This window comes from Drosophila mojavensis, unplaced genomic scaffold, assembly GCF_018153725.1.
Source record: "Drosophila mojavensis isolate 15081-1352.22 unplaced genomic scaffold, ASM1815372v1 contig_74, whole genome shotgun sequence".
Lineage (NCBI taxonomy): Eukaryota > Metazoa > Arthropoda > Insecta > Diptera > Drosophilidae > Drosophila > Drosophila mojavensis.
Window position 1 is genome coordinate 19,817,787 of NW_025318899.1, and position 19,352 is coordinate 19,837,138.

Below are 19,352 nucleotides of genomic sequence, written 5' to 3' on the forward strand. Positions count from 1 at the left end.
CCAGGTGCCCGTATAGACGCTCACTGGGAGCTCAGTGCGAGCCACGCACTTCGTGCTCTGCGATTCACCTATGGCCATTATTGAATCTTTGCCACTGGAGCGCCACACTCAGCTGCGCTGCTGGCTGGCTGAATGAAATGCGGCGCCGTGTCAGAAACTGTTTCGCTTTTAGGAAACTGAACGCGTGCTTTGTGACATTGGCTTGTTGAAACAGTTCCGCCACTTAATTCAGCTGGCATTTTCCGTGAATGGATCTCGTTCATATTGCAGCCAGCAATGTGGCCAGCGGCACTAAACCTAACACATTTAACTCGTCGCCAAAAGAGCGAGCGCCCTGCCTGCGGCTATTCGCAGTTGATTTGCATCGTGGCGCAGCCCGAATAAACCAGCGCAGATATCGCAGCCCCCACCACAAGTCCCCACGAGCTCCACAGTGCTGGTAATTTTGCACCTAATCCAATGTCGTGCTGTGTGGGCAACACGCACCCATGGAATAGGGGCTAAGGGAATCATTCTTGATGCTAGCGACTATTGAAAATGATTGACTACAAGTGAGTTCGATATTTGCAGCTCTCGCTTTGTGCCAGTAGGTGTCCATGGCCAGAGTGCAGGCAAAGCAACTGCAGATGGAAGTGCGACAAGTCCGTTTGAATGTCCAGCATGCAAACCACTTCTGAAAGAAGCTGGAGTACTTGTAGCTGCAGCTAGTAGGAAACTGTGGCACTTCTAATAGTTCATTAGTTTTAACTTTACGCACAGAATGCTTTGGTGATATGCATCAGCGTTCATCTTGCATTGAATTGTGTGCTGCTGCTCTAGACGCTCATGAGATTAGAGTGGCCCTTCGATGATGCGAATGTAGTCGAGTCCCGATAATTTGAAATGGCAAGAGGATCAATTTTTTTCCGATTTACACCGAAATTCAAATTAGAGAGAATTATCCAGAACGTATTTTTTCAATGGGGTACATTTTTTCCATTTCAATTTAACGGGGTACAAATTTCGAAACTCGACTGCAAATACTATGAAGCTGCATATTGTAAGAATTCAAGACATGCCTCCTTTTGCCTGGCATAAAATTAATATACACTGAATTACCATTTTCAATGGGTTCAGAGTATAATAAAAACATGCCCTGATTAAAGGGATTTAATAATACAAATAAAGTTGTCATAACTTATGTTAATTCATCAGAAATCTACGATAAAAATGATAATGTAATATCTTTTGAGGCTTTCAGTCATAATGCAATAGTCAGCAGTCTTAAATCCCGAGAGTACTATGTAATGTTATTTGCTAACGATTATCCCAGCTATATAATTCGCTGATGAGTTTTATTTTATTGACCAGCTCAACATGTTGAGAGAAAGAGAGAGAGTGAGTGAGAGAGAGAGAGAGCGCGCGAGTGCCATGTAATTGTAGCTGTCCAGTCGGCCCGACGATGAGAGTGTGTGTGTGTGTGTGTGCGTGTCCGATATAAGTTTTTTGTTGTTGTTGCTTTGTGATTGTTTCCGCTTGAGCGACAAAACACGAATTGCAAATTTCAGCCACGCATCAATGATATCTCGTCATTGGAATTCAATTTGCATTGTCCATACGCTACGAGGTCCGCCACATTGCCACAAGGCCGCATTCTACAATTCATGCTTTGGCATGGCCGTGGGTGTATGTGTGTGAGTATGTGTGTGTATACGGAGTATACCATTTGGCTTTCGTCTTTTGGTCTGTTTGTGGTCCCACAGTGCGGAGTGGCTTGACCCGCAGCTTGTGGCTATCAATTTCCGCGAACGTTTCAGCAGCAAAAACTACATATACATATACATATAGATATACATATGTATATGCATATATATATTCTTCAATATTGTCATTAAATAAATATTGAAATAATAAATGTATATAGAGACAGAGATTTAATTTACACACACTTAATAGTATGCGCTGGGTAATTAATTTAAATCACTTTTCGTTTTACATTTGCCCGAGCCTGAATATTATTTCAATTTAATTTTTATTTTTATTACTCATTCGGGCTCTTTTTATGGCCCGTACATTGTTGGCTAATTAGGTTTACTTGTTTTGACGGCTCGTTGTAACAAATTTGCATAATTTAAATAAAGTAAAATAAAATAATACCTTTTAATCACACACACACACACACGCACACACACATACGAAATAAAAAGCGGGCGAGCATTTGCATTTGATTTCGTATTTAATTAAACTGTAACCATATCAACAGCGAAAATACCTTTAAAGTGAACTAAAAATAAATAATTTTTTGAGGGGTTATTAATCCTCATAATGCGAGCTATCCGATGATTCCGTAACGGGAGTACTTATCAGGCACATCTACATATTATGTAACAATTGACATTATTTGACTGATGAGTGGCCTGGAAAAATATTTTATTTTAAAGTAGAATGAAGTTTATTTGTTTTTATGCTTACTCATATATTACGTGCGTTTTTATACAACGTACATACATACATACATACATGTTAACTTGTTGAGTAATGAAAATGTGAGTATTATGCTTTTCTGCAAAGTTTATGTAACAGAATAATAATATTATTGTTATACATATATAAAAATATTATAGGTAAATATTTTTGTGTTATATGTCAAATAAACACATTTGCCTATCATTGCGAACAATATTTATTCAATTTGCCAAGGTAAGCACCTGAATGCCCAAGGCAGTGCGAGTAAACGCAGTGCGAACTTATGTGTATGTGTATTTATGTGCACTAAAAGAAGAAGTCACAGTATCTGCTAGTCGAGCAATTCCAACTAGAACTGACTTGTAGTAACTGTGAACCTTTTTTTATTTATTTAATAAACTTAACCTTTTTTTGTATTCTATTTAAAAGTGGTTCATATCTTATCATGTTTCCATTGTATTTTCAAACAAACAATGTCCGTAAGTTGACTTAGCACAGACTGCAAAAGGGCATCAAATTTACGTTATACCAACAGAAACTTTTCAAATTGTCCCAATCTCCATTTACATAACTAAATAATGTATGTGCATAAATATATATGTATATTATAAATATGCATATAAGTATGCCACACATATACATACATATGTGTGTATGTGGATTCAAATGTGTGTGCTTCGTTTTTGAAAAGGGCTACCAAATTTGATGCTGTCGAATGGAAATGGCGAACAAAACTCATTAGCAAATATTTGACCTTAAAAAGCTGACGACAACAACAACAGCAGCAGCAACAACGTCAATACTAACAAGGTCTACACCAACAGCAGCAGCAACAACAACACGCACAACGAAAAATTCACTTAACACTTGGCCACAAAAGTTTTGCGGGTTGGCAATGAGTCCAGGGAATAGCCGCAAAGCCCAAAGGTCGCACTGCAGTGAAGTTTGGCGAATCGTTTATAAATCGTTTTGGCTGCCGGCAGCGTTAGCATCAGCATCAGCATCAGCATTCAGCATTCAGCTGCCCAGCCAGCCAAGTGGTACAGGTGGTGCAGGTGGCGCCATTGGCGCAGGTGACGCAGGTGCTGGCAACCGCAGAGGATTTTGTACAGCTCGGCCGAGGCAGAGCAACAGAAACGTAGAAAGCTTTACGAGGGCTGCGGCACACATCCGGCACACGACTAGGGCTGCAGCATTTGCAGCTGCTATCGCAAACAAAATTGTAGCAAAAGGTTAATAATTTGCAATATCCGCTGCATACAGCGCCACTTCCTGTTTCCGTTGTCCAGGCTAGAGCCAGCCACAAAACAATGATCCCAACAGCACACACACATACGCATAGAGAGAGATATTCACACACACACACACACACCTATACATTGACTCCTGCTCCCGCTCTCAAACAAAATCAGACAATTTTAATCCGGCTTTGATTGCAAAGCCCAATAATCACACACACATACACCCACACACTTTGCCTGTCTCTCACGCACACACACTTAAACACATCGCATAAATTTAACAAGCAGCGAGCGCGTTTATAATTTTGGCTTATTGTCTAAGCGAAATGAGTAAATTTGTGGTAGGTCCGCAGCACACGCAAAGCAACTTTGTGAACGTCCCGAAGGTCCTTGCTGTTAGATTTTTCAACTTTTCAATTTTTCATGTTTCACCGTCGGCAAATTTGCTGTCGCTTGAAAAGCCGAAAAACTTCAGGATTTCAGCAAAGAAATTTTGACATACAAACATTGGTGCGTGAGCGTTTGCATAGAACATGTTTGAGAGAGACTAGACAATAACATACATGTTTGAGAGAGCCTAGTCAACAGTTCAGAGAGAGCGAGAGAGAGAGAGCGTGGATAACATTCCTGTGAGAGTAACATAATGTTAAGTGATGTTGCAGGAGCAGCAGCCAACACGTTCGATTCGAACAGGACCTGAACAACAGCGAAGGAGTAACACAAGTTCGTCTAAGTTTCATGTAGAAGAGTATTTCCCTGTTTAGAAAATGGGAAATAACTTGGTATGTTCGACTAACAACGTAATTATACGAATTTATCATCGTGTGCGGTATTTGTTATTGTCGGCATCCCAGCTGTGGCGCACGTGCTACGACAGCGATGCAACAAGTTTGAAGTACCAAATGTTATGTTATGCATACTTTTACATCTTTGGGTAACTGTGTAACAGCTTTATAAACTCGCGCTGCCTCTCTCTATCTCTTTCCTTCTATTTTCTTAATCGTAGCTATTGAAAGGATTCCGTTCAGCATGAAATTGCTTTAACAGATTGATGTTACAATTTAAAAATTTTTCGGCGGATGCTTTAAGCCGACCAACCGCAACGGGTGACGGGACTTGGCAGTGGATCTCGGTCTTCGCTAGAACAACATCAACACGGCTTTTGTTGTCGGGGGACAATGTCTGGGGCTGGCACAACAGCAACACTAACGCAACAAAAACAATGCCAGCACCGAACACACTTACAACAACAACAACAACAAAGGGAATAACAACAACGTGAATAGCAGCAGGATAGCAAAAGCTGCTATGAGCTGGAGTGACTAGGCTAGAGTGAGATAGCTCGAGAGAGCTGGAGACGCGGAACGGCGAAGGAGCGAGAGAGCGGGCGGTGGCTCTAGTACTCAAAGTAGGCTTCATTCTAACACTTAACATGTTAAAATTACATTCGCCGCTGTTATTACAGTTTTCAGCTTTTTTTTTTTGTTGTTCCTTGTTTTGCTCGTTAAATGTCAAGCAGAAGTTGAGAGAAAGTCAATGACCGACAACCCTTACGGGAGAGCAAAATGAAAACAAAATGCAATAACAATAGCAAAAGTTTGTTTTTGGAGTTGAATGAGCGCACTTAGTTAGTGCACGAAGGGTTAGGGTTTGCCGTAGTTTGTTTTTGTTCTCTCCGATGTTTCTCGCTTGGTGTTGAAAACAAACTCCGTTATTCCGTAGGCGTGTTGACAACTTGCCAAACAATGCGAAATGAGCAAGGCGAAACGAGAGATGAATTGCATGAGGGAGCAAATAAGCTCTGATTAAATTAAGAATCCCAATTTAAATTTGTAATGCGATGCAGCACGTGTAAACGCCTGAGCAGCACTGTTAAGCTTATGTATGTTAAGTATGTATGTTAAGTGTATATATGTATAAGTATGTGTGTATATGTTTTTCGTTTTGATTTCGCTTAACGCCTAATTAAATGAGAAGCCTATGTAAATCGCGATTAGAATGCATATTATCTTATGCTATTTCTTCCCAATATTAGAGCAAAGCTCAATTTGCATTTGCGAACTGTGTGAGAAATTAAATTATTTATTTACCTGAAGCGAATGCAAATTTGATAAAAAAATAAAAATAAAAAATAAACAAAACATAAAAAAGCACAGGTCCTGTGAAAACAGCAGTTGCCTGCCAATGCTGGGAGCGTGGGGCGCTTGGCGTTTGGCGAATAGTATGAGAACGAACACAATAGTAAAGCGGTGTAAAATCAAGAAACAGTTACGTACACAGCTCTGACGGTTGCCCGCCAACCAAACTCCATTCCCACTCGGGGAATCCAGGCTTTGCCCACCTTTAAAGGGGCCGGCGGAGGCGGAGGCGGTGACGTGGGGGCTGGGGCGGCCGCATCGTAAAATCGCAGAGATCCAACCGCACTCAAAGAAATTATGCGAAAACAAAAATGTAGAGCTTGGCGGTGGCTCGGCAGGTGGGACACGAGAAAAGTGTGGAATATCGCAAACAAAACGGAACAGGCAACAAAATGGCAATACACCCATACACACTCACCCAGCCACACGCAAACACACACTCACACGCAGACCCATACCCTTGCTGGGTAAACATAAAAGCGACGCGAGCTGCTAGCGAGCGAATAAGCAAACAGCCTTAATAAAAATTTCATTTCCTTAATCAAATGCATTATCAAATTACAAAAACAACAACAACAATAGCAGCAGCGGCAGCAGTAGTAGTAGCAATGTAGGCGTGTGGGCGTGCTGAAATGATGTGCAGCCACAAGAGGCAGCATAAAAAGAATTTTGTTACCCTTCAGTTCAGTCAGCTCTGTCAGCGCTTAACTTCATCACAAAGCCAACTTCAATCGGTATTGGAGCACAGCGCACACCTCATTTCGGGTGCACACACGCATACACACACACACACACATACGAAGCTGAAATTGTCAAGCGAAAGTTGAGATTGAACTAAAGTAGTAGCATAAAAAAGCGTATAAGCCATCAGATACCCAACAATTATCAAGATAAGGTCTTTGAAACGATTTAAAGCAGCTGAGATTATCTGAAAAAATACTAAAATACTTATCAAAGCATAGGCGGTTCTATGCACAATGTTTTGCAATCTTCAATAACAGCAATTGTTATTACACATCTATTATTAACGCTTGAGCCTAAACAGAACACCCCATTAACATTTAGCAGCGATGGCAAGCGCATCGCATACATAAATATATGTGTAGGTGTATGTGCGTGTGGGTGTGCTTGTAATGTGTTTGTATGAGAGCCACTTGCTGCTGAGTGTTTGAGTAAAGAGTAAAGTAGAAGAGCCAACGGCTGCAATTTGAACCACACTTTCAGCTTAAGCTGAGTAACAGAGCGGAGAGTTTAATATGCCGATCACGAAAGTATGTAAAAGAGAAGAGACAGCAGTATAAATAAAGCTGCCCACTACGAATACATTTTAACTAAGCCTTTGAAGAGCAGTGCAGCGCTGCTGTTCTCTTCTGTTGTTTACGTATGTGCGTTTGTGTTGGTGAGAAAAACAGAGCTGAAGATCCTGCATTTACATGCATACATATGCGAGCGCAATCAGAAGAGCGAGCAAATACGTTTTAGTTGAGTCTGTGAGAGCGGAGTGTGATGTACATCGAGATCATACATGCATGATCGCATAACTAGAGCCAAAGCGGTATAAATAAAGCTGCACATTGGAATTGGATTTTAGTTGGACTTGTGAAATTGTGTGGTGCGGATGGAGTGATGGTGGGACAAAAGAAAATGGAGGATGTAAAGTATAAATGGAGGAAGCAGGGTATAAAAGGAGGATGCAGACTATAAAAGAAAATACCTAGGGATTTTCAATATCAATTGAACTGACAAGCGAGGTAAGTAAAATTATTTTATTTAATTTTATATTTTAATATATAAATTTTTCTGAATAAACATTAACATAATTCTATATATATTTGTCGAAAATATATATTGTTTATGTATAATTTTCTTTTTCTATTACTCATATATTGTTTTAAAATTGAAAAATTATTTCATATATATTTTTCCTGATTATTTTACTCTGATTTTAATATTATTTTTGCCCTTACATTAATGTTGTCTGTCTTTCTGGTAGGCCTTGCTATAGTTCCTTTAATAGGAACAATTGGGCCAATGTTCTATACAAACAAATACATGCGATGCACATTTCGTTTATAAGCTGAAAAATCAATGATTGCATTTGCATTTTGTTAGATTTCTGTAGTTCTGGAATTATGCCAACGTCTGGCGCGTCCTTCTACTTTTGCTGCTGCCGTCGGTGCTGTTGTTGTTGTTTGTACTATTGGGGTTATTGCTTGTTGCTGTTGCTACCGGAAACACGGCCAAGAAGGCGGAGCAGGCAGCAGCAGGCAGCAGCAGCAGGTTCTCCTGGTAGTTGGCAACTGCAAAGTCCTTTGGCATGGTGAGGAAATTAGAAATGGAAATTATTATCGTAATTCGTAATGTTCTTGTAGCTGTTGTTGTTGTTGCTTTTGCAATTTCTGCTATCGCTGCTGTCATGTAATTGCACAGCAACACAACAACCCGCCGAACACCAGACTTAACCGCTCTAATCGTTGTAATTGTTGCTGTCGATGAGCATCGACTGCGCTCCCAAGTATATTATTAAGCAATGCAATGCCTGAGCCCGCTTCAATGTTTAGATTAGCCAACTAATTTCGCTGCGATTAAAACTTTGAATCAAAGAAGAAATTAGTAAATAGTTTATTTCATGAAAAATATAATGAGCTTAACAAAAGTGATAAGTCGCAGTGTGACTGACATTGAAATGATTCTTTCTTAGTTTACAGCTAATTTGCATCTATTGCTTCTATGCCAAGCATATCTCCGAGTTCGATTACAATTCCTATAATTTCGTTAGACTATAATAATAAAACGGAGCCGCTACCAATATACAATTCCAGATTCAGCAAAATTGGCGTCCAGCTCAAACACTGCATAGAGTAACATGTAAGTGGATATCCTGTAGGAGTCCTCTAGCCGCAAGACTAACCAGTTAGACAAACAATTATTCTCGACAAGCGGCATAGCTGTACCCAGTCAATAACTTGAATTTTTTAAGTGCGCTCCTCCTCCTCCTCCTCCTCTACGTGTGGCTGACACTACTCAGGACTCAATGCGACTCAAGGGCCGTGCACATGGCGCTATAAGTCTTGAGCCCTCTCTTCTTTTTTGAAATTTCAAATGTCCCCAAATTCTGACAAGTAAATGTGATAAAAAAAAAAGAAAAAATTAACATTTCTATCCTTCTGTTGTTGTTCAGTAAACTGTCAGTTCGAACTTCAAACTTGAACTTTTTTTTTTTTGCTAACAACACTGAAAATATCTAAATATCGCTACTGGAACTATCGATGCAGCTATGTATATCAAAGCTTCTTCTCACTTTATTCCAATACTGTCTATATATTATGTTAATTACTTATTAAGATCTGCTATAGCATATAGTGTATGTATTAACACCAAGAACTGTCTGACATCTAGTGTTGCATCGCACTCCTATCGATAGTCTGGGCCAAAGCACAACTTGATTCGTCTAGCAGTCCTTGACTTTCATAGCTGCTAAATATTTTGTCAGAAGCTCAAATTCACTTCAAGCAGCAACATCTCGTCTTCAAATAGTATTTTATTTCTTTTTTCTTGAAATGGTAATTTAATTAACTTTTATTGCTAATATCAATTTTTCCCCAATCTGTTTTTCGTTTCCTGCAGGAGCCGTATAATCTACCGAAGCCTAGCATTAAGATGCCGACTCGAGTGCAGCCGGAAGTGATGCCGGAGCCAGGTGAAGCTGGCATGTACACCAATAAAATACACTATTTGCGGAAGTATCTGCTCGACGAGCTGGTCACTAAGAAGTTTGCCATGGACTTCATGGAGCCCGTGGACACAGCGATACTGCAGGTGCCCAACTACTACACCGTCATAAAGCGCCCGATGGACGTGGGCACGATTATCAAGCGGGTGCAGAATCGCTACTATCATCGCGTGGACGATCTGATCAGTGACTTCCAATTGGTCATTAGCAACTGCTTCACGTTCAATCGCCCGGGGGATGTGGTTTACCGCAACTGTCAGAAGCTGGAGAAGTTCTTTCATCGCGTGCTCAATAAGATGCCCAAGGGCGAGGAGAAGCCCAGCACCAAGGATCCGCGTGCCCCCGGCCGACAGCATGGCTACGAGAAGGCATCGGAAATTGTGCAGCGGCAGTGCCAGGAGCATCTGGCCAAGCTGCATATAGCTATCTCCAAGGAGGATGACCCGAGCATCTGCAAATACTTTAGGGCTAAGTTCGATTGCCTGTCGCAGAAAGTGGACAGATTCTACTTCAAGACCATCGAGGAGTTTCGCTTTGAAGTGACGGGCATCTTCAAGAACTTCGACAACCACATTAGGACGTTCCACGAGCTCTTCCACAGGACCTGTGATCAGGACACACAACAGTACTTGGCGAGCTGCAAGTGGTCTCGCGAGCTCGATGGCAATAAGTCGGCGGCCGCGGCCGACTCGAATTTAAAAATGGACAAACGCGATATAACCGAGGTGCTCCATGCACTCAAGAGAGCTGAGAGCAGCGTGGAGCACTGCATCAAGTCTTACACCAAGGATAAGGCAAACCGTGCCAAGGGCCTGATCAACGCGTTCGAAGCCACCGCCGACAAACTCAAAGCGAAGCTATCGACGGGACGCAAGGTTGAAACAACTAGAGACGATAGAAGGAGGGAAGCACAAATATTTTACAATAAACTCCCAGATGAGAGCAGTGAGGAGGAGTCATCCGAGCAGTCCGAAGATGAGGATGAGCCCATGGAAGAAGAAAATTCGGCAATACAAGTTTTTAAAAACGATTGTGCCAGCATGGATGCAGATTCAGATTCAGATGCAGATCCAGATGGAGATGGAGATAGAGATAGAAATACAGGTGCAAATGCAGATGGGGAATCTGATGCAGATTCTGATGCAGAAGCAGAAGCAGATGCAAATGATGAATCAGTTTCAGATGCGGATGATGAATCAGATGCAGATGCTAAAGCTGCTGCAGCAGTGGGTGTAGATGCTAATGCTAATGCAGCTAAGGCTGTAGATGCAGAGGAAGATGAAGAATCAGATTCTGAAACAGATGTAGAATCTTCTACAGATACAGATGATGAATCGGATGCAGATGCTGGTGCAGCTGCAGTTGCAGTTGCACAAACTGATGCTAATGCAGTTAAGGACTTTGATGCTGCTGAAGGAGCAGCTGCAGCTGCCATTCCCACTCCCGCGCCCACTACCACTCCAGCTCCCACTGCCACTCCCACTGCCACTCCCACTCCCACTACCACTACCACTTCAAATGAAACTGCTTTAAAAGCGACCAATTCAACGCTCTGGTCTGACCTACAACTGACCAGCAGCGAAGACAGCGAAGATAGCGCAGAAAGTGCCGAAAGTAACTGAGGGGAATCATCGTAGTTGCCTCGGAGTCAGATTTCACTTGTCCGACAAATACATGAATATAATAATTATACATCATTATAGATATCAGCTTTAGCACAAATTTGAATACTTACCTAGCAACTCACATGGCGCAGTGCAGCAGCTGCAAAGTTGTGGCTCGTTCGAGGGCAATGACACCGACACAGCCAATAAATGGAACACCTTTTTGATGGGGCGACCCATCGACGTCAAAGGCGCCCAAATGTAGGCAATGTGCGAACTTTACCAATCGATAAAAGTTTCAACTTCACGTGCAACACCCACCCGCTGCTCCAAGTTTCCGCCTTGTTAGTGGGCAAGTTATTTGCCCCAGCCTGCTTGTGTGTAGATAAGGCTTAGCGGCTGCTACCTGGTCCACCCTAAAAAAAACACCCAAAGGCCCTCGAATGCAAATGTCCAGTTTTGTTTCCCACTCAAAATACGTTTAATTGCGGGATATCTGCCGACTCAGCCTGTTAGCTGCACATAAGGAAAAACGAATTGAAAAAAGAAAATGGAAAATGGAAATTCATTGATTTTCATTTTGGCGAAGGCAGCAAATATATCAAATATAAATAAATACAAGGTCAGATACCCATTGCTGCAGCTGCAAACTTAGAAATTGTTTATTCAAGAATAAAAACTCTCTTGAGTTCCATCTCAACTGTTACACACATCCATACAAACTGAGTATACCCGTTTCGTGTGCACAAAACATCAAATTACCTAAATAGCACTTCAATTTGAATGTAGCATAAGTTGACGCGGCTCCTTACGCATCCGCTTCGACTTGGACTCCTGCTGGATGCTGCCTAATTTATTTCATTTGTATTCATTCGGGCCCAGACAAACAGCAAATTTATTCAGACACCTGCCCCGACGCGAATCTAAAATACAATTAGAATAAAATCAAAACTCCAATTACACGTAAATATTTTACATTTAAATGAAAAATAAAACTCTCATGATGCACACAAAAAAAAACGAAAATAAAGCAGACTTTAATAAATTATTTTGTTTATGTATAGGATTTTTTATTATATTTATTCTTATTTTTATACACAAATTATTATTTTTATCTGAGCATTACATTTTTAGAGCGCTAGTTTAAGGAAATATCCAAAATCTCTAATAACATTCAAATTTCATTTGGCGAAACATTTAAATTTCGCGCCAAGCACTTATAACAATTGTATATTTCCTTTTTCGCACTTGCGCAAAATTATAAGAACAAAAAGTCCTCAATTGGCACCCCTCAACACAAAAAAGGGATGTTTAATTCATTTGCAAAGAATTTCCCAGGAGGGGCATATGAACCAAATATACCACTATATGTCTTATAATTATAGCCACAGGACTTATGGCAATATTTCGAAATACAATTCTTTAAAGATGGCGGCACAGTGAAAACAAAACTATTTGAATTGTACAAAAGATGGCGGCAATGTTTTATAGTTAGTCGAGCAGCTCTTTTGGAATTTATAGAAACTATTGTAAAGAGAGGATTAACTTTTATGAAATTCTCGCTAGTAATTATTTCCCAAAAATTCCAAGAATTTTCTGTTGAATTCCCTTAAGCAATACGAATTTGATTGATAGAAAATATTTGGTTAATTAATGTCAACATTTTTATTCAAAATATAAAGAGTACAAATAATTATTAACAATGAAATCCATCAAATTAATCAAATAAAAAATTATATATATACTTAGGTATTTTTTGTTTTTTCATAATTTTATTGTTTTTCTATGCCGGAAATGTTCATTAATTTCTCTTTAACATATATCTGCATTATAATTATTACAGTTAAACGCACTTTATTATAGTAAAAGTATTGTTGCTAAAAGTTTTGCTAAAATATTTTTGAAAACTTCACTTCGATTTGTAATAACATTGCAACTAAAGAGCAAATCAGATTAAGGCCGTAATATACTTATATACACATCAATATTAACACATATACATACATTTATATATCCATACATATGTATGCATATTTGTGTATAGATACACATCGAAATTTTTTACTATTTTGGAACGGATTCTCTATAGCTAGCTTCAAAGTTCGACTGTTTTTTTTTTTTTTTTTGTGCTTTACTTTGGTTTTAGAGTATTATTAAAGCTAACTAGCACTCGAAAAAAACAAATAACATTTACTATTCCATCATCAATCATTAATCATTCAACACATTTTTAGCAAACTATATCGAAATGCTAATTTTTCGAGATCAAAATACACCCAAAGTCCTGCATCGCCAATAACTGATTAATAATTAATGTACATATACGCATATATATTATTCATATGTATCATATATGTATATGTTTATATGCATATAGCCCTCACAACAATTATGTCTAGCGTTCTTTACAAAAATATTCGTGATCTTTAACCAACAATATGCATATTTCCGTATTATCCGTGTTTATCCATAACCTAATATACATATATAGGCACACAAACACACTTACACACACACGCAGAGACATAGATAGATTTGCACACGCACACGGGCACAGGCACACACACATATATAGAATTCTCTTATCTAACTGTGCTTTCTTACCTAACTCGAAATTAACTTGGATATTAGAGTTCTTAATTTGAATATATGTTAACAAAATTATTAAAGTTTTTTAAATACTATTAGCAGTACGAGTATTTGAAACAAGTACAGAGATAATTTGATAGATTTTCTATTATATGTATGTCTTACGATCTGATCTATTTGCATTTGTCATGCATTTGAAGAAAAGGAGTTTCGCTATCGACGTAAAGCCTTATTGTGGGAGATTTACCTCTCCGTTCCCACTTGCACTGTATACATACGAGGGTAGTCTGACAAGTTTACGAACTGACATAAAATATCAACTATAATAATTCAGGTTTTTCTATCTGCTTCATCTTGTCGTTCAGTTTGGATATCTCTCAGACCACACTCGTACAAATATATATATATTCACATATATGTATATGGACTTATCGGTCGTATCATTTATAGATCGTCTGAGATCCAAGGGGTTATTTAAAATGTATCTTGTAGATACTTTGAAGTCTGCACAAACATATATTTAAACTGGAGTACAACTTAGATCTCCTGCAAGAGTGCCTCGGGCGTTTGGGGATCTGTTGTGCTGCCTCCCAGCTCTCCACTCATATCGCCAACCGATGAGGAGACCGCCGACAGCATCGTGGTGACCGTGGCATTGATCAACTCCGTGCTGGTGGTTGCTACAGTGCTATACAGGGCCAGAGCCGTGGTGGTGATCACTGTGGCCAGGGCGGGCACGGACACGGCGCTGGTGGAGCTTGTCTCTGTGCTGCTGATGCTGGCCATGGTGGTGTTGAGCAAGAATGGAGCAAGCGTTGTGTTTGCTACCAGTGTTGAGCTAGTGGTGGGCAGCAGCGGGGGCAGATGGCCGTGGTAGTGATCCAGCATGCTGGTGGGTGGCGTATATGGATACATGGGACACGGGTTCTCCAGCTGGGGGCCCAACATGTTCTCGAATAGGTAGCCAATCATGGAGCCTGCTGTGAGTCCAATATTGTAGGATAGTGTCATTATGTTGCCGGTGACTTCTTTGAGGGTGCCAGGCACCTTGGCCGGCGCCAACATCATGGGTAAGCTGCCTGCCAGGCCATTGCTGATGCCCAGTGCAATGGTGAAGAGAAAGGGCGCCGTCTCACCAGAGATGATCGGGCGATGTCGCGGTGCACAACACAACAGAAACAACGGCACCAGTACAATGCGCAATCCGGACAACAGAATCAGCTGGCGACGCGACCAGGGATATGGACTGGCTGCCAGTATCTTGCCAATGACGTCTGATGTATTGAAGCAGAACATCAGTAGGACAGGCATCCATGTGCGCAGGGAGCACGAATTGACCTCCACCTCGATGCCGGGATAGAGAGAAAGCGTCACACAGTAAGCCAACGCAATGCACACCATGTACGGATAGATGACCTGGGCCACACGCCAGCGCGTCACAAATCCCTCACGTATATCGCCCAACTTGCTGGGTCGACAGCGACGTGGCGTTATCACATGCTCCACCTTGAAGGCGACCGTTGTGGGTGTAGCCGGCTCATGCGGTGTGCCTGGCAGCTCGGGCATCTGGCCCAGGCCCTCAATGATGCTCTCTCCAGCCGTGGGATTAGACAGTTCATAGACAGGATTGCTGAAGCTCAGCGTATTGGCTGTATTTGAGTTGGAATGATGGGGTCCAGCTGATGTGGTTGTCGTAGTGCCATCCATGGAGAGAACGCCGTACTTGGCGCTGGTGGTGGCACCATCGATCTCTTGCTACAAAAAGAATTTATGAATAATATACAGATTTCTCTTCCTTTCCACTCACGTCATCCGGTCGCAAGACGATCTTGGAGCACGCCTCCACGTGGAATCGCACAAATGGCGAATTGATCGTGGCCAAGTGCAGCAGGTAACTGAAGAGTATATACAGCGTGGATGTCAGAAAAAAGATGACCGTCGAGACGCGATCATTGTTGATGAGCAATTTGGTAACCACGCGATTGGAAGACACCAGAAATCCCGCAATGCTCTCGCCAGCCATCACAGCCTGTGTGTATTGCTTGGGCAGCATCGAGGCGAATCCATAGAAGCTGGACTGCTGCACAGTGCAGCCAATGGCTGTCAGTGCCACAGCCGACATGTTCACCACATACGCCGTATTCGTGGCGAACATGTGCCAGGCCACCTCGCAGACGGCCACAAAGATCAATGTGGTAAAGGACACCATGTAGCCAAAGAGCACGCGCGTCTGGAATGGTGCCAATGAGAGCACAATGTTGTTAAACAAAACCGTGATGAAGGCCACAAAGATGTACGTCATGGACATGTCCAGCGCCACGGGACGGCCGGGAAAGCGACCTTGCCAATAATCCGCAGCGATTATGAAGCTAAACAAAGGAAAGATTAAAATTAGACATGGTTTAATTGTGGCAGATGAATTATATTTTAGCATATACATATATTGATTTATTTACACATAATTGAAGAAAATATAAATTATGCAGTTTAATTAAAAATAATGAAATAAAAATATATGTAAAATATATATATATCTATATATATATCTAAAACAAAGAATAAATACACAGTAATAAATATTATTTTTAAATATAAATTTATTTATTATTTATATTGTAATATTATAACATATAAAAATTAAATAAATATAAATGTATTTATGCAAAAAATAAATATAATAAAATTGTTATTATTTAGCAACAATCACATGACCAACAACATTTATGAAGACTCATTCAAGTGTGCAAATTAATCCTCATAAATTACTATTCGACTACATAAATTAAGTTGATGTCAACTCTGACTATGATAATCGCTCGTAATCAATCTTTGTCCCGTGCAAATCCCATTCACACAACGCCTACACATTCACATGCCCATTCACATTCACACACACACACACATCCCCATTCCCACTCTGCTTTACATTTGAATTTCTACATTGGTTTTGCACTCACCTATTGTAGGGCAAAACAAATCCTATGCCCGCTGCAAGCAGTGCCAGATAGACGGCATGCCGATGGTCCTTGGGGGCGCGTGTATCATACTCGGGACTATCGATGCTCGCTGGATGCCTCATGCCAGAGTCCGAGCCACGGCCGCTGCGCCCTTCGAGTGGTTCGTATGTGGTTTCTTGTGCGCCTACGTCCATTTTGCTGTTGTTTTTCCTATTGTTTTATTTCGCAACTATTGTTGCGATTGTTTTGATCTTCCTTTTTTTTTTTAGTTTTTAATTTAAATGTATCGCAATGCAATAGACTTTTGCATAATTTACGCGTTCGATTCGACACGCCTGCAGCGAAGGGAGTACCAAACGCTGAGAGTTCGTCATACGCACTAATACAGGGTGCTTGCTGTCTCTTCAGGCTGCAGGAGAACAACCAAGCTGTTTTGACCAACACAAATCGATAAACAGCAGGCACAAGTTGTTGCTCCAATAAATTGCACTCACTGTGCCAATCGATTACAATGTAAATGTTGCAAAAACAAATCTGTTCCAAAGACTGCTTCACATTTGTGACTTTACGTAAGTGCTATTTGTTTTTATTGCTGTGGTCAAATGCACTTGTTTTAATTGTTGATGTCTCCACGTCTGTTTCTTATTGACTATCATTTTAAGAAAACATGCCGCAAGTGTACACTAGGCATGCACAACTAACTGGCCATCCGTTGGCAGAAAATGTTACAGCAGGCTTTTCACCACACTTTTTTCACCACGGCATGCGCAATGGCCACTGCGTAAATGGCAGGCAGATGATTGATTTTCAATGCGGCGCAGACATGCAGTCACTTATCCTTTGGTCGTTGGACTGGCTGGTCGACATCGCTCCTGAGATCTGCTGAAAAAGCACTCCCAGACGTGTATGTATAACAATGACAAAATTTTCTTGTCTGCATTTTTTATAACTATTGATTGACATAAAGTGCTATAAATTTTGTAGTATATTATCTGGTATTAATATTGTTTTCCCGTTTGCAATTTACTTTTAATAATGACAGTTAAGGTTGAGGACTTTGACAGCTGTTCAGTAAATTGCTGCATACATACATATATTTTGTGAATTTTCTTATTAGTTTCACAGAGAACAAATTTCAGTCGTTTATAATCTATTTAAACTAATATAAGAAACTATATACAATACTAATTTCAATTTATGTTTATTCGCAGATGTATAGATGAGGTGGTCGATACGATGTCAATTGGTAAAACAAAAGGTAAAACAGGTAACCATAATGAGGCTTTCTCCAGGTAAGAAAACGTCATGTACCAACCAAATTATCATTGCGGCATTTTCCCCCACCAAATTTTAATTTACATAAGTATGTCTACTGGAAAGTGGTATATAGATTTGTATGTATCCAAACATCCCTCGAAAATCCGTGTATATCTAATATCTGGACAACCACCTGAAAATTGAATACATACTAAATTACCTGTTCAAAGGGTTGATAGATAGATACACATCTTTATATATCTAGGAATCTATATACATACATATATAGCTGCCATGCATACATGCAAGTGACTTGCAAATGAGAAATGCATAGCTAGAACTATATAGGAACAGAACATCCCGCCGTATCCGTCGATGCTTTAAATAGTAAAAAGACAAATATTTTTCCCAACCACTCAGCATGGGCTCTTTTCCACTGTTCAAAGCAAAGACAGCTGCGGGTTGTTCCGTTTGAAAAATCAGCAGGAGTAGAATTAAGATAATTAAAAGTGATTTTAGAGTCTGTAAATGCCGTTATTAAAGATGTGGCGCAGAAGTTTGCAACTTAAACGATATCCCGCACTTGTCGCTGGCTATTGTGCAAGTCATCGTTAATGTTGCCGGATTCTGTGACCTATAGTACAACCACAAATAGTATTTATAAAATTGGTAGGCCAGACTAATATAAGAAGTGCAAGGAAGTACCTTTACTATAAAAGAACAGAACTTCCCGCCGTATTTGTCGATGCTTTCATTAGTAAAAAGACAAATATTTTTCCCAGAAATCAGCTTGGGCTCTTTTCTACTACTCAAAGCAAAAACGACGGCGCGTTGTTCTGTTTATCAGCTCAGCTGAAATATTATTAATAGTATAATTAAGATGGCTAAAGGTGAATTAACGAACCGGTGATACACTAATATTAAACATATGGTGCAGAAGTTTGCAACTTAAACGATATCCCGCACTTGTCGCTGGCTATCGTGCAAGTCATCGTTAATGTTGCCGGATTCTGTGACCTAAGACAACAAGCAATGAACATTAAAAATATGAGCTAAGACGAGTTTTGATAAAGCTAATGCGTAGCCCATCATTTGTCCCGTTATCAATCTATTTTCTGCTTTAAATGTATATATATTCCCCAGTTTTCTGAAGTAGCGGATGGCAAGGAAGTCACCATACATCACGGAACGAGGTCAACGTCCAACAACTTCAAATTCTTTCAATCAAATATTGTATTTATATATTTATTCCATTAAAAAATGTTTATTTGTATTACTTGGATATAACAATAATAGTTTTCGTTTATGCAGATATTTTAATGTTAATAATTATATTAACATAAATAAACAAAATAAAACAAATATTTTAACAGCAATCTTGTGACTTC

At 40.2% G+C, this 19,352-nt stretch overlaps 2 protein-coding genes and 1 long non-coding RNA gene across 4 annotated transcripts; 2 read left to right on the forward strand and 1 right to left on the reverse strand.

Annotated features, from left to right (window-relative positions):
• The first annotated feature begins 7,427 nt into the window (after positions 1–7,427).
• LOC6583029 (serine-aspartate repeat-containing protein D) lies at positions 7,428–12,181 on the forward strand. 2 transcript variants are annotated; one of them, XM_032731518.2, is made up of 2 exons: positions 7,428–7,575; positions 9,452–12,181. In XM_032731518.2, exon 2 carries the CDS (start codon positions 9,485–9,487, stop codon positions 11,177–11,179), a length of 1,695 nt encoding a protein of 564 aa, XP_032587409.1. In that variant the 5' UTR covers positions 7,428–7,575; positions 9,452–9,484; the 3' UTR covers positions 11,180–12,181. The 2 variants fall into 2 exon arrangements, with proteins under 2 accessions (XP_032587409.1, XP_002008708.2); XM_002008672.4 differs by lacking the exon at positions 7,428–7,575 and adding an exon at positions 9,281–9,387.
• Positions 12,182–13,270: 1,089 nt separating this feature from the next.
• LOC6583030 (equilibrative nucleoside transporter 4) lies at positions 13,271–17,443 on the reverse strand. Its single transcript, XM_002008673.4, has 3 exons — positions 16,708–17,443; positions 15,558–16,119; positions 13,271–15,505 (listed from the first exon to the last, which is right to left on the reverse strand). The coding sequence occupies exons 1-3, from the start codon at positions 16,899–16,901 to the stop codon at positions 14,288–14,290; spliced, it is 1,974 nt and encodes a 657-aa protein (XP_002008709.1). The 5' UTR covers positions 16,902–17,443; the 3' UTR covers positions 13,271–14,287.
• Positions 17,444–17,511: 68 nt separating this feature from the next.
• LOC122757607 lies at positions 17,512–19,251 on the forward strand. Its single transcript, XR_006357705.1, has 2 exons — positions 17,512–17,611; positions 17,919–19,251. It is a non-coding gene; the product is annotated as an uncharacterized LOC122757607 (long non-coding RNA).
• The last annotated feature ends 101 nt before the right edge of the window (positions 19,252–19,352 follow it).

Bases quoted from the DNA above. Each gene is read 5' to 3' on its own strand.
- LOC6583030 (XM_002008673.4), bottom strand. From the start codon at position 16,901: ATGGACGTAGGCGCACAAGAAACCACATACGAACCACTCGAAGGGCGC. The intron at 16,120-16,707 runs GTGAGTGCAAAA...TCCTTTGTTTAG, and splicing joins TTTGTTTTGCCCTACAATAG to CTTCATAATCGCTGCGGATT. The intron at 15,506-15,557 runs GTGAGTGGAAAG...TTCTTTTTGTAG, and splicing joins TCGTCTTGCGACCGGATGAC to CAAGAGATCGATGGTGCCAC.